This window comes from Poromitra crassiceps, assembly GCF_964638095.1.
Source record: "Poromitra crassiceps genome assembly, chromosome: 12".
NCBI lineage: Eukaryota > Metazoa > Chordata > Actinopteri > Beryciformes > Melamphaidae > Poromitra > Poromitra crassiceps.
This window is the reverse complement of record NC_139632.1, coordinates 22419755-22434641: the sequence shown is the minus strand read 5'-3', so window position 1 is coordinate 22434641 and position 14887 is coordinate 22419755. Positions and strand designations below refer to the sequence as shown.

Below are 14887 nucleotides of genomic sequence, written 5' to 3'. Positions count from 1 at the left end.
AAGCTTCTCACCTTCCTCACAGACTCCATTATAATAAACAAGACAAACATGGTCACCTGGATCAGAGGAAGTACCAACTGACCAAAAAAACCACAGGATCTCCTGGAAAGATGATCTTATGTCATGAGCAAGTCCTGATTCATTTGACAGATTTCATTTCATTGGGAAAATGGACTGTGCTACAATAATACAGCTGTAGTTAATGTGGAAATTTGAGTTTGATTACAAAATGAGATATCCACTATTTGAAAACATTAAGACCTACTAATAGAGCATTAATGTTGGAATAAAAGACATTATAGTATATTATTCAAATGATTAGGTAACAATAATTGCTTAAAAATTGGCAATAAGGAAGATATATTGTTTTTAGAAAATATTGCAAGATTAACTTCAGACAGCAATTTTCTTCATCTGTAGAATTGTGTTTAGAACCATTTGAGTACATTGAGAACAACTTAACCCACCCGTGCTTTTTGGGACAATAAGAACAACCAAAAATGTGTAGAGTTTACAGTAACTATATCCATGTTAAATCGTGTGCCTTGTGTAAAGCACAAACTCTGCTTTGTAGCAACATGTTGACAATGGGTTTCTTTCCATGTTAGACGCACCTGCGGTGACAGTGAGCTGAGCTGAGCTGTTGACAGAGCCGTAGAGGTTGGCTGCAGTGCAGCAGAACAGACCTCCGTCCTCTGGAAAGGCCTCGGCTATCACCAGGGTGCAGATCTCCTCTGGGGGGAAAACATCACCGTAGATACACAAAATGATCAAACCATCATGCATGATCCTATAGAGGTTAGATTTTTTAAATAGTCTGAAATCTGTCAGGGGGCGATGTGTGCATAGTGGATGAGTAGAATAACAGGAGAGACTTGAACTTTGAGTGACAGTGATGTGTGCAGGGATGAAACCGAGTGACATGTTGACTGTCCATTTGTTTGTAATGGGATGTAAGAGGGACATGTGATGGGACAGGTAGACAGATGTTATGTACACAGTAGACTGATAGGTCATGTGGACTGGTGACTCACTGGCCAGCGGCACATCAACAGACGAGACAGACAGACAGACAGACAGACAGACAGATAGACAGACAGACAGACAGACAGACAGACAGTGGTGGGGGGGGGGGGGGGACAGACACATAGATCAGGCATGAATGTGACTCTTCAAGTAGGAGGCACAGAGAGACAGACAGACGTTCACAGATGTTCAGGGATGTCTGAGTGACTGACTCAATGTTTCTGTCACAGGCTGAAAAGAACACCTGATCTGCCCCCTTAGTCATACAGGCGGGAACGATCTAAATGTAAACTAGTGTGTCTGTGCGTGTCATTGTTTATATGTGGGTGTGTTTGTTTGTAGCGACCCCTTGCTGGGGGTGTAGTTGTCAGACTTTCCCAGGGCCTCCCTCTGACTGTCCTAGACCTGATGATGAGTTATGAAATTGTGATATTACTGTGTAACCGGGTGACAGGTTGCAACTGATTATACAGCCCTCAAACGCAGTTCAGTTTTCACAGACACAACTAATAATCCATGACTAATTTTGCTGAATGCTACATGTAGGGCAAGGCTGCACTTGACAGGTTAATACTATAATAGATTTGTCAGGAAGTGAGGTGACATACCTGGCTCAGCTGCAGATCGAGGCTCTGTTACACAATACGCCGCAGGCAGAGGAGGGGGGGAGAAAAAACAGTTAGGTTGTCAGTTTCTGCCAATCATGATTATGGTGCTAATTTAATCATTATTTTTGCTACAATGAGACAGTGAGTGTCTCACTTTTCTGCAGGATGCGAAAGTCTGGGGAGTCCAGGATCTCCTCTCCCTGGCGGTACCATCGGACCTGCAGAGGAGGGCTTCCCCGCACCCTGCACTCCAGAACCACCACCTGGCCCTCGGATGCTTGGGCATCCTGCAACAGCTGCATGGAAAGAGGGGACCACAAAAAAACAGCAAGGGGTGATACAGTGAGATCTTTTATTGAGAGCCCCTTGAGTTTTTCCTTCATTTGTTGGCTCCACAGCCTTACTGTTAAGGACAGAAACAGTCTGAACAGCCTTACTGTTAAGGACAGAAACAGTCTGAACAGCATTGTTACAGTCTGTTAAGGACATAAACAGTCTGAACAGCATTGTTACAGTCTGTTAAGGACAGAAACAGTCTGAACAGCATTGTTAAAGTCTGTTAAGGACAGAAACAGTCTGAACAGCATTGTTACAGTCTGTTAAGGACAGAAACAGTTGTCCAATAACCAATTGTCCCTTGTGGGATTAATAAAATTGTTTGAAGTTGAAGAGCGACAGACAGACAGACAGACAGAGAGACAGACAGACAGACAGACAGACAGACAGACAGAGACAGATGGACAGATATACAGACAGAGAGACAGACAGACCCATAGAGAGAGAGAGAGAGAGAGAGAGAGAGAGAGAGAGAGAGAGAGAGAGAGAGAGAGAGAGAGAGAGAGGGCAGTACTGTAATAGGAAAAAGGAGCGAGCGAGTGAAAGGCGAGGATGACAACAAGGCGGTGAGAGGAGAGTGAAATGGATAGGGAGGAGGGGAATCCACTCCAGAGAGAGCGCATGTGATGAACGGAGACAGAGACAGAGAGGGAGATGACACACTTGTCATGTAACACCATTGGAGGGGAGGAACTGGAAGGCCAGCAGACACTGACCCTTATCTACAGCCACTCTGTTTCGCTGCGGGACAGTGCGTTGCTGTCCGGCCAATCCCGTGACAGCTTCTAGTGTTGCAGAACCAGAGGAAGCCGTCCGTGTCGGGGCGGACGGAGACGCCACAGTGTTGACTCTCCAGCGAGTCAACAGAACGGGGGGCCCCAGTGAAATGCATTGGCATATCCATCAGCAAGAGACACCCTATCACTGTGCCTGCGCCAATACATGTGAGCCTGTGCCTCTCTCTCTCTCCCTCTCTGTCTGCGTGTGTCTATTTGGGCGCATGGGTATATTTTGGGAAGACCAGGGGTGGAATGTGCATCATGTGTCTTGACTGTGTGTGTGTGTGTGTGTGTGTGTGTGTGTGTGTGTGTGTGTGTGTGTGTGTGTGTGTGTGTGTGTGTGTGTGTGTGTGTGTGGCATGGGTGACATCACAGGGCTGACTTTAACAGAGGCGGACATCCTCTCATTGAGATGATTGAAGCCTGCAATGGCTCTTGAAGAAGGGGGTGGGAGGTGCGGTGGGTGGGGGTGGGGGGGGGGGGTGAAGAAAAACAAATGTCTTTTTGTAATGAAGTGGAAAATGATTTAGGAGCTGGCTGGCTGCATGAGAGCGAAACAGACCTGACCCTTGTGGGTTTGGCAGGCCCGCTTCAAGCTCTGCCTCGGCCCCTTTCTATCCTGCCGTCACGAGACACATAGCCCGAGGTGGGGTAGAGGAGGAGGGGTGCGCGGGTGATGAACAGTCTGGGCTGGAAAAGGGGCGTTGTGGAGCTGGAGCTCTCATCAAAGCCTATGTTTTAGCTGACCCCCACTGGTGAAAGCCACAGCACTGTGTACTATTATTACAGAGAGACAAAGACTCTGCCTATACATGTAATATATTCTCTGTAATATCCAGACTTACCTTGGTGAAGGTAGGCGGTGCTGACAGAGGAGCCTCCCCACCGTACAGTGATGATACTGGACTCTGCATCTGGAGGATAACGGAAACTCACTTTCTGAACACTGAGAGCAGAATCCAGGGAGAAACATGATCTCCAGATGCATGGTGCTGTGCTGTATGTGTGCTTTGTGTGGCTTACCCGCTGCGGGGGCTGAGACAGGGCCTGGACCAGAGTGGAGCGATGAGGGAGGACATCAGAGGTCTTGGGTGAAGCGGAGCGGATTGTCAGGGACATTGAAGTGGTCTTCTTCTGAACTCTAGAGGAAACAAAAGTATACACTTTTTGCTTTTTGTCTCTTCTCACGGCAACACTTTTTGTTTGTTGTTGCTTGTTTGTTTTGTCCAAAATTGTCTCGCCAGCAATTAAGATCATATCGCTGAGAAGGGGAGCCTGACTTGAATGTGTAAACAGAAGGGAATCAGGAAGTAGTCCACATAGAGTGAGATTATATAAGAGATAATGACCAAAAAACTTATTAGGGAACCACACGAGAGAGACAAGGGGGGGGGGGGGGGGGGGCTGGGGACGATACACCATATCATACTATATTGGACCATAGGAAAATAAGTTTGCAAAGTACACACACACACACACACACACACACACACACACACAAACAAACAAACAAACAAACAAACAAACAAACAAACAAACAAACAAACAAACACACAAACAAACACACACACACACACACACACACACACACACACACACACAAACAAACTTATTTTTGTAAAGGCATATATCATATGGGCTGGAGAAAGAGACAAGGGGTGAAATTGGGCAAGGGGTGAAAAGTTTGAAACTAAGTAGAGGGGACAATCTTGGCAGGGTTATTTTTTTACCATATTAACCCACTGCACCTCTCATTAGCTGGATCATAGCCTGCTGCCTGCCTGGGTCAGGGTAATGGCTGGGTCAGGGTAATGCCTGGGTCAGGGTAATGGCTCTTTAAGGGCCTTGTTAAGGGCCTAGTTAAATGGGAGCAGGCAGCGTTGCTGATGTGCTGCTGCAGGGCTCAGTTAACCCTAACCCAGGGGTCACGGAGGGGTCATACTCAAACACACGTACTGAGGCATGGCTCCTGATCTGGACTTTGCCCCTTCCCCTTCTGAGTCCGTTGACGAAGCTCCTGCAATGGGACATAAATGAAAGCAGTCTGTTACGGTAATTCTCAGTCTAAAAAGCATCTAATCAACAGTGAAAATACGCAGTTTTGTGCTGTTGTCTTTAAAGATGCTGTATATCGCATTTTTGAACATCAAAATATAATTGTGATATCTTGGTATAAGTAGCTGAGATTATTAGCAGCCTCTATCTTACACCAGTGGTATTCCCACAACCCCTGTTTTGTTTCCTGTTGTGACATTGCGGCTATTTTAAAAATGTGTCCCCTTGCTGACCTCATCGCGCACCCTGCAGAGCACTGTTTTAGTTCTGACCTTCGATGTAGACCTCAGCGGAGGTATTGTCTGCTCCGAGACTGTTGGAGGCCACGCACGTGTAGCGTCCCGTGTCGTCCTCAAAGGCCTCAGTGATCACCAGTGTGTGCAGGTCACCATCCCTCCAGATCTGGATGTCAGGAGAGTTGTGCAGCTCACGGCCTTCGCAGAACCACCTGGCCAGAGAGAGGGGAATCATAGTTCGGTCACTTCACATGTCGTGTCGATAAATGTGACTGTTTGTATTATTGAGCCAAACCAAAGTAAAGTCAACCTAAACAGGCAGACTGATGGCATGGCTAAAGGCAGCACACGTTTGGGAGATTGGACCATGAGAACAGACACCAAACCCATCATCCATCTGAACCCTGTAGATCACTCATTAACCAAGTAAGGCGAGTGACCTTTTGACTCATTACAGCTTTTATTGCCTGTAGGTTCATCTATTTTCAAAAGTCAACATCATGAAGTCACTGCAGCTGATGTAGCTGCAGGTTTATTTTGGAACTATTTAACCACATATTCATCTGTTGTAACTCGTAGCGGTAAAGTCTCTCATCGCCCACTGCGTTCACTGCCTATGCAAACAGAGGAAAGTAGTCCCTGGTGGTTGCCCCGGTTTCTCCCCAATTGTTCTTGGACAATTCCTTGTGAAGGTGTCCCGGGCGTTGCTCCACCCCCTCCTCCGATCTGGGGAGAGTTGTGGACTAGCAACATGTTTCCTCCGCTACATGTGCCATCGCCAGCCGCTTCTTTTGACCACCTGACTGTGAGGATTTTCACCAGCATGACGTAGGGTGTGGATCTGTGGGATGATGCTTGATGCTATTCTTGGGCACAGTGGCACAGTGGTAGCGCTGTCACACAGCGCACAGGACACACCGTCTTCCCATACACAGACATGGCCAATTGGGCCTCTATGGATGCCCGACCAAGCAGGAAGTAACACAGGGGCTCGAACCCTAACCCTGCGACCCTCATGTTGGTAGGCAGAGAGAATCTACTGCTGCACTAGCCTAGGTAAACCCAGCCCCCACGTGACCTGCTCTCTCAGTTCCCAGTCACTAGTGTGAGCCTGAGAGCAGGTCACTGGGGGCTGGGTTTACCCAGGCTACTGCTGCACTACCCGGACGCCCAGTATTTTAGTTTTCTATCATACCGTATAATGTGTAACTTTACCAATCTCTTCCCAAAAAAATAGCAGACTTAGCTACATATCATTTATGATATTACAATTTAGCTTTAGAGCTGCTATTGTTCTCTTCCCTCTTATTTTCGAGATAATGACAGTTACTTATTGTATTCTTAAGATTTAGCATACATTATATTCTCATAGCTTAACTTAAAATACTGTTAGTTGACCAATGGGACAGTCTCCCAAAAGCTTGGTGTATTCCTTTAACTCATCGGCCTATCTATAGGCCTTTAGTGGACCTCTGCTCGAGAGAATTGTAAGACTGTAAGATTTAGCACTCTAATGAGATAAAGAGCTTTGATATCAGCGTATTTCACTGTACAGCGTAAAGAGCCACCATCTTCTGTTGTATTTTGTATTGAGTGTTTCACTGCTTCTACAGATGAATATTAAAGTACAGCCAATGACTTTTTTATTTGATGTCTCTTTTAAAACCAATTGTTTACACATGCACCTTATGCACTTTACATGTGTACAAACAATGTTGTGCCATGCATCTATGCGGCTCAGATCCATGTGTGCTGAGGGACACGAGGAATCAAAACGCACTTCCCCTCGGTCGATCACACTGAGTTTCTCCTTTGTTTCTTTTCTCTCTGTATGTTTCTGTATTTTGTATCTTGTGATTTAGGACTGAGACATAATGTGTTTACCCGCAACGGTGATGAACTGCAGAAACTGAGTTGCCCCTTGGGGATGAATAAAGTTTTCTGAATCTGAATCTGAATCTTTGGCCACAATGGCCTGCAGGCGAGAGGGATCATTACTATGATTGATATCTCTGCTCAATAAAACCTTGTCTGACAAGTACCATTCTTCTTCTTGACAAATACTTGAATTTAAATATACCTTTGCCGAATATGATGGAGCCCTGCCAATCTAATAACAATAACTACTCACACACATGCATGCACGCACACACACACCCCCTCGGTGCATTTCTGAGAAAGACTTTCCGTACCTGCTCAATCTCAGCCTCCCTGAGGCTCTGACAAGACGCAGTGTTACTGGAAAGAGACACACCCTTGCCAAGGCCGCCCATCCCCCTTCCTCCAATCAGAGGTTTGTGCGTCTGGGCGGGAGTCTGGCCCGGGACCACCTCCCCGGGGTCTGCTGACTCTGGCTTCGTTCCCTAATCTGCGACCCAGGAAGGATGAGAGGGGCTACAACTCACTCGGCTTGATCTGTCTTATCTCTCTCCACAGAGCTATGATTAAACCAGACCCCCCAGCAGCACCACGCTGCCACAAGTACTGGGCCAACCCCCACTGGTCGCATAGCCCGTCTACATACACACACACACACACACACACACACACACACACACACACACACACACACACACATGTGCGCTCACGCATGCACACACACACACACATACGCACGTACGCGCACGGCACACGCACACACACACACACACACACACACACACACACATACACACACACACACACACACACACACACACACAGGCCTCATATCTTAGAGTTTGTGATGTTTCCTCTTTCTTGTTTCTATTTCTGTTTCTTATCAGTGTTAATGTGCTATCTCCACATTAAAGTACTTTGTGACACACATTCATTCAAAACACCCACAGTCTTGCTCACACACACACACACACACACACACACACACACACATGTACACACTTTGTACACCCTATCAACACCCTATTAAAAGAGAGGGCACATGTGTGTGTTGTTCACCTCTTGACCCCTGCATTGACAAGAGCGACGGGGGAAGCAGGCTGGAAGCACAGCTGTTCCGCTCCGCTAGAGTCCCGACCTAAGGACATTCCAACCATCTTGGAGAGCTATATAAAAATTCCCTACATTCTGCTGCATGGCCATTACGTGACTTTATACACTCTGGTGTGTCAGTCAAACCGCAGGCTAACTACTGTTCCACAAAGCAATCCATCATCAGCCAGAATACTCAGACATCACTTCATACTCTAGGATTTGCACCTAGCGTGGGTGTGGGAGCTGGCTGCCCGGGGAGCGTGGAGACCGAGACAGAGAAAGTGAGACTGGGCGAGCAATAGGAGAGGGAGATGAATGAGCGTGAGTCAGCCAGGGTGAGACGGGGACGAATGCATGTGATACGCTCTCTGTCATGATTGAGACAAATCACACTGAGCAATTCTTTAGCAGCAGTGGCAGGTGGAGCCGTCCAGGCCCTGAGTCATTCCTTTCACCTCAACATTAACCTCCCAGCACAATAGACTGAGTTCCTCTGCCTTATCGGCTGATGAAGTGAAACAACGGAAGCCTGGCGGGCTCAATCACACAGCCAGACGCCGGTATGTTCAATGATAGGAAACCGATCGGGACATGAGTCTAATAAAGGGCTGTTCGCGGCCTTATCCACTGGAGGCATCGTGAGGCTAATCGAGTCATCATCCACCACACTCCAAACAACCCAGCACACAGACGACCCAGCACACAGACGACCCAGACAGACAGAAGACGCAGCACACAGACGACCCAGCACACAGACGACCCAGCACACAGACGACCCAGACAGACAGAGAAACCCTGCGACAGGAGGAGGGATATTCTGTACAGAATGACTGTGACCCGACACAGTTTCATAATGTTAGTTAATTTCAAAGGCTGAGTTGTTGGGTACAGAACTGACAGCGGCGGGGGAACAGAGACTAAGCAGTTTATTGTTTCAGCAAAGCAAGATGTCTGTGTGGTTTGGACATCCTTTTTTTTTCAGGATTATAGCCAGGCGGAGGAAAGGAAAAACAACTTGGTGGGTTATTGTTGCTGCGACTGCTGGGAATTTTCTCAGGATCAAAAAAACAGGTTTGTTTTTTGGTGAGACCTCACGGCTGTCTTTTGAGTCACTCTCACTGTATTCATCAGATTGGTTCACTTTGGACTTCACAGCCACATGCTCCCAGTTTGAAGTGCACCACATGTGGACCGCACTGTGCAAAGCCCCTTTCGCTGTAAGAAAACCATTTCGACGTCTACTGAGCACACATTCAGGAAAAGGCCTCTTGTAACACATGACATCATTAAACTAACGAATGCACAGGATGATTGTGGTTTTTGTGATGGTGGACGTTAAGACTGATGGAGGTAAGAAAGTGTGTTATGTTTTCCACAGGGAGGCCAATAACTGTCCAGATCCCAAGCAAAGAAAATACTGCATTTCTGTGCAGAACCATATGTGTGTACTAAAATACAGAAATAGAGTTGTAATTCAAGCATCCATCAGTGGTCTTGCGAGCATGGCTGTTTTTTTATGATAAGTTGTCAAGTAGTTTTCCATGCTGGTTATGGTACATAGGGCTACCAGCCTTTCTGTATCCAAAATAAAGTCCAATGGAAATGTAAATCTGTTTGGGCCCAGTTTGATGCAACACAGAGCAGGGCACAGGACTCATCAGCTTGTGAGGGGGGAGTGAGCACACAGAGCAGGGCACAGGACTCATCGGCTTGTGAGGGGGGAGCGAGCACACAGAGCAGGGCACAGGACTCCTCGGCTTGTGAGGGGGGAGCGAGCACACAGAGCAGGGCACAGGACTCATCAGCTTGTGAGGGGGGAGTGAGCACACAGAGCAGGGCACAGGACTCATCGGCTTGTGAGGGGGGAGCGAGCACACAGAGCAGGGCACAGGACTCATCGGCTTGTGAGGGGGGAGCGAGCACACAGAGCAGGGCACAGGACTCATCGGCTTGTGAGGGGGGAGCGAGCACAGAGCAGGGCACAGGACTCATCGGCTTGTGAGGGGGGAGCGAGCACACAGAGCAGGGCACAGGACTCATCGGCTTGTGAGGGGGGAGCGAGCACACAGAGCAGGGTACATGCTCATCGGCTTGTGAGGGGGGAGCGAGCACACAGAGCAGGGCACATGCTCATCGGCTTGTGAGGGGGGAGCGAGCACACAGAGCAGGGCACAGGACCCATCGGCTTGTGAGGGGGGAGCGAGCACACAGAGCAGGGCACAGGACTCATCGGCTTGTGAGGGGGGAGTGAGCACACAGAGCAGGGCACAGGACTCATCAGCTTGTGAGGGGGGAGCGAGCACACAGAGCAGGGCACAGGACTCATCGGCTTGTGAGGGGGGAGCGAGCACAGAGCAGGGCACAGGACTCATCGGCTTGTGAGTGGGGAGCAAGCACACAGAGCAGGGTACATGCTCATCGGCTTGTGAGGGGGGAGCGAGCACACAGAGCAGGGCACAGGACCCATCGGCTTGTGAGGGGGGAGCAAGCACACAGAGCAGGGCACAGGACTCCTCGGCTTGTGAGGGGGGAGCGAGCACACAGAGCAGGACACAGGACTCATCGGCTTGTGAGGGGGGAGCGAGCACACAGAGCAGGGCACAGGACTCATCGGCTTGTGAAGGGGGAGCGAGCACACAGAGCAGGGCACAGGACTCATCGGCTTGTGAAGGGGGAGCGAGCATAAACTAGCACAAGCCATTCCCAACGAGAACAACAATAAAACCCCATATTAATCAACCTTAATGATCTACTATTATGCATAATTACTGAGTAAACTCATTTAGAGACAGACGGTAATGTTTATTTAATCCCCTCTCCATTTCTGTGGAATGTGCTGAACATGGTGCTCGGCCTAAACACCAACTAGTGTTTTCCCCAGTAGGAGAGAGTGGGGACTTTATCGAGTCGCAGACAGGGAGAGAAGGAACTCGACAGTGGTGTAATGTAACAAAGTAATAATACCTCATAGATTTAAGTATTTTTGGGGAGTATCTGTACATTACTCGAGTATTTATATTTCTGACAACTTTCACTTTTACTCCACTACATTTCCTAAATAAAATGTACTTTTACTCCAGTACATTTCCCCTAAGCATCTTCGTTACTACAAAATAAAATTGAAAGAAATTTGGAAGCCTGCAAGCAAGCAGGTTTGGTGAATCAGTGCTCCTCAAGTTACATTAACCACGAGCCACACTCCATTCCAGTTGGTGGCGGTATATGCACCATAACGTTGCCAACTGCTGCAGTATAAAACTTAATAAGAAGATTTCCACTCAAGCCCAGGCATACATTTTGCTTGCTTTTTCATTTAACAGCATAACTACTTGTACACTTAAGTAGATTTAATATTAAAAAATCAATTTTGACACAAGTAAAGTAAATATCAGAAAATGTAATACTTTTACTCAAGTAATATTCTTTGGTGACTTTAACTTCTATAAAAGTCGTTTTCTGGGAATATCTGTACTTATGTGTGGCTTTCATGTACTTCATCTCCTACTGTAACTCAACCACCAATGGCTTCTTCTGCAAAGGACGCAGGGTATGTTACAATAGCAGCCACTCTGTACTCTAATAAAAATTACTGACAGTGATTTATTTGGCAGATTTTAGCTTTACCACCCTTTTCCTCATTATGAAACACAGCCATTGTACCACACATGCTATGCAACAGCTGAGTGGATGTAGCTGAGTGCATGTAGCATGTAGCTGAGTGCATGTAGAGTGCATGTAGCATGTAGCTGAGTGCATGTAGCTGAGTGCATGTAGCATGTAGCTGAGTGTATGTAGCATGTAGCTGAGTGCATGTAGCTGAGTGGATGAGCATGTAGCTGAGTGTATGTAGCATGTAGCTGAGTGCATGTAGCTGAGTGCATGTAGCATGTAGCTGAGTGCATGTAGCTGACTAAGTGTATGTAGCTGAGTGCATGTAGCAGAGTGCATGTAGCTGACTAAGTGCATGTAGCTGAGTGCATGTAGCAGAGTGCATGTAGCATGTAGCTGAGTGCATGTAGCTGAGTGCATGTAGCATGTAGCTGAGTGTATGTAGCATGTAGCTGAGTGCATGTAGCTGAGTGCATGTAGCATGTAGCTGAGTGTATGTAGCATGTAGCTGAGTGCATGTAGCTGAGTGCATGTAGCATGTAGCTGAGTGCATGTAGCTGACTAAGTGTATGTAGCTGAGTGCATGTAGCAGAGTGCATGTAGCTGACTAAGTGCATGTAGCTGAGTGCATGTAGCTGAGTGCATGTAGCATGTAGCTGAGTGCATGTAGCTGAGTGCATAGCTGCCTGAGTGCATCTAGCTGAGTGCATGTAGCTGACTGAGTGAATGTAGCATGTAGCTGAGTGCATGTAGCTGAGTGCATGTAGCTGAGTGAGTGCATGTAGCTGAGTGAGTGCATGTAGCATGTAGCTGAGTGCATGTAGCATGTAGCTGAGTGCATGTAGCTGAGTGCATGTAGCTGTCTGAGTGCATGTAGCGGAGTGCATGTAGCAGAATGCATGTAGCACGCACCAACTCAAGATGATCCCTACTTGGCTGCAACTGCTCGCCTCTTCATTCCTCTCCCACCCAAAGGCACCCAGCCAGACGATGACCAAACATCCCAACACCACACATCAACCACCCTCATCATCAACCTCTCCACCAGCCAGTCACCCAGCTACAGATAGCATGTGAGAAAGTGATTATGTAGAACTTGGATATCTCCATGGGAAGAAGACCTCGTTCCCGCCGCACTGCCTACACTAACCTATCCGTATGGCAACGCATACGACGAGCGGAGCGTTCCGCGGGTGAGGCCAAACCACAGCCTGCTGCCCCTGGCCTCTATAGTGTGCGTGCGCTCTCCTCGTCTGACCCTGTTGTTATTTGCTGCTGTTGATGGAAAGTTTTATGAAGCAAGGCTCAGTTTCACCACAAACCCAAAAGAGTGGAGGCCAGCGCGGAGAGGGATGAAGAGAAGAAGAAGAAGCAGGGTTTAATCATAAAATGACCTTGACAATATGCAGGGTGAGCGGCCTGCAGAAACCACACCCACCCATTGTACATCAATAGAGTACCGCAGGAATGAGTCCAGAAGACCTGGATGTTGGCACTTCCGGTTTCTATGTGTATAACAGTCAATGGGATTCCCACCACATTTTTTTTGAATGATTTTAGAAGCATAAATGCATTTTTTATGCGATTTTCAGAAAACGCTTCAAAAGTCATAAAAGTGGTCCTCATTTGTGAAGATTATCTTGCTGAACACAAAGTTCACTGTTTTATTAACCTTTGTTAACCACAGACCTTATTTCATGCATTTAGCCAAAAATCCCATTGACTTTTACACGTAGGAACCATCGACATATATAAAACCAGGAAGTGCAGGGACTTCTGGGTAAGCCTACAAAGATACGTCATCCCTGCGGTACTCTACTGTATATCCCTATATCCTGAAATGTGTTTGTCTCTGTCTTTTAGCTCTTCAGTCTCTAGGCTACAGACCACAGAAGTCAACCAAAGTGCAACTGGACGAAAACAGCAGCATCTAGGCTGTCTTTACTCCTAATTACAAAGTCCAATAAAGGTCAAGTGAAACTGCCCAAGGTCTCAAAGCAAGCCATGTCGGTTTTATTATTCACGACAGAGAATTCTCCCAGTTCAAGCAAACACAACAGGCAGAGCAGTCCAGTTTTCCTCTTTCTCTCAGCAATGTCAATACAGTTGTATAAGACTCTAAGAAGTGTCTAAAAGTACACACCCACATAAAGACTATTCGTGCAAAATATGTATTTTCACCAAAGCTCTCCTTATTACAACCCTTTACCATAATACCACTTAATGCATTGCATGATTCATTTGCCCCCCAGGGATAGTGTGCTGCCAGTGCTGCTGTAGGATAAGCTAAAACATAGGACACAGCAGAAACATAAAATACAACAGCAACAGCTACTTAACTTGCCACAAATCAAAGCAAACCTTTTCATACAAGACATTTAGTTCTCTTCAATGGAGGAAGTTCAATGTTGTGCAATCCTTTTTTTTTTAAGTAATAGTAATATAAAAATGTATTGATGCATCCATACTTTGATCCGCCTGCTGCAAAATACTTTTCTTTATGTGCAGTATACTTAATATCCCAAGTTATAACCCAAATACAGTATAGGTGAAACCTGATAATACTTTGTTCATAATTGCATAATGTTCATAATTCCATGTTTGTGATCTTAGTAGGCCTAGATGTGCTGGCAGCAGAAGAGTGATTTTCTATACAAGATTCTATTAATTTGTAGTCCATTTTTCTTTGGTGTTACCATGTGCAGCCCAGATATGAGTCCAGGCTGTGGCACACTGTAAGGTCGCATCTGAAGTAGGGCTGTCACGATATCAGATTCACTACACAATTATCGTGGCCAAAATAATTCATGATTGTACTTGATTTTATTAGGATGCCCATTAGCTGATGCAGAAACATCAGCTACTCTTCCTGGGGTCCACACAAAATATAACAAAGAATAAACCACCAATACACAAACACTGACAAATAAAATAAATTAAATACTAAGCCAGCATTTCACATTAGGATCTAATGTGAACAAAGCATAACAAACAAAGCATGATAACTTTATTATCGCGATATCTATAGAAAATGTGAAGAGAAAAAAATACTAATAATGCTATCAGTCAAATTCATCTTGAACTTTGTTTATTGTGTGCTTTGCCTATTTTTTGGCAAATGAATCCAAGTGTACGTGCTCATAAGTAGGCAAACGGAAAACTGAACATGCTAAACGCAAGAATCAATCTCAATAAAGAAGAGGAAAAAGCTATTAGATGCTTGAGTAGCTCTATTTATCAGGGCTAAGGATCATGGGGTCAGAGG

General features: G+C 46.4%; 1 protein-coding gene across 3 annotated transcripts in view; it reads right to left on the bottom strand.

Moving 5' to 3' along the window:
* The window catches only part of palld (palladin, cytoskeletal associated protein), a gene marked incomplete at its 5' end in the record, with an annotated part of 71305 nt that overhangs the window by 37706 nt on the left and 18712 nt on the right, over positions 1-14887 (bottom strand). For all 3 annotated transcript variants that reach the window (XM_083648146.1, XM_083648148.1, XM_083648147.1), the window contains 7 exons: positions 615-734; positions 1635-1658; positions 1789-1930; positions 3595-3663; positions 3773-3890; positions 4706-4766; positions 5077-5252. In XM_083648146.1, the coding sequence (XP_083504272.1) occupies positions 615-734; positions 1635-1658; positions 1789-1930; positions 3595-3663; positions 3773-3890; positions 4706-4766; positions 5077-5252 (710 nt within the window). The remainder of the gene's footprint in view (positions 1-614; positions 735-1634; positions 1659-1788; positions 1931-3594; positions 3664-3772; positions 3891-4705; positions 4767-5076; positions 5253-14887) is intronic.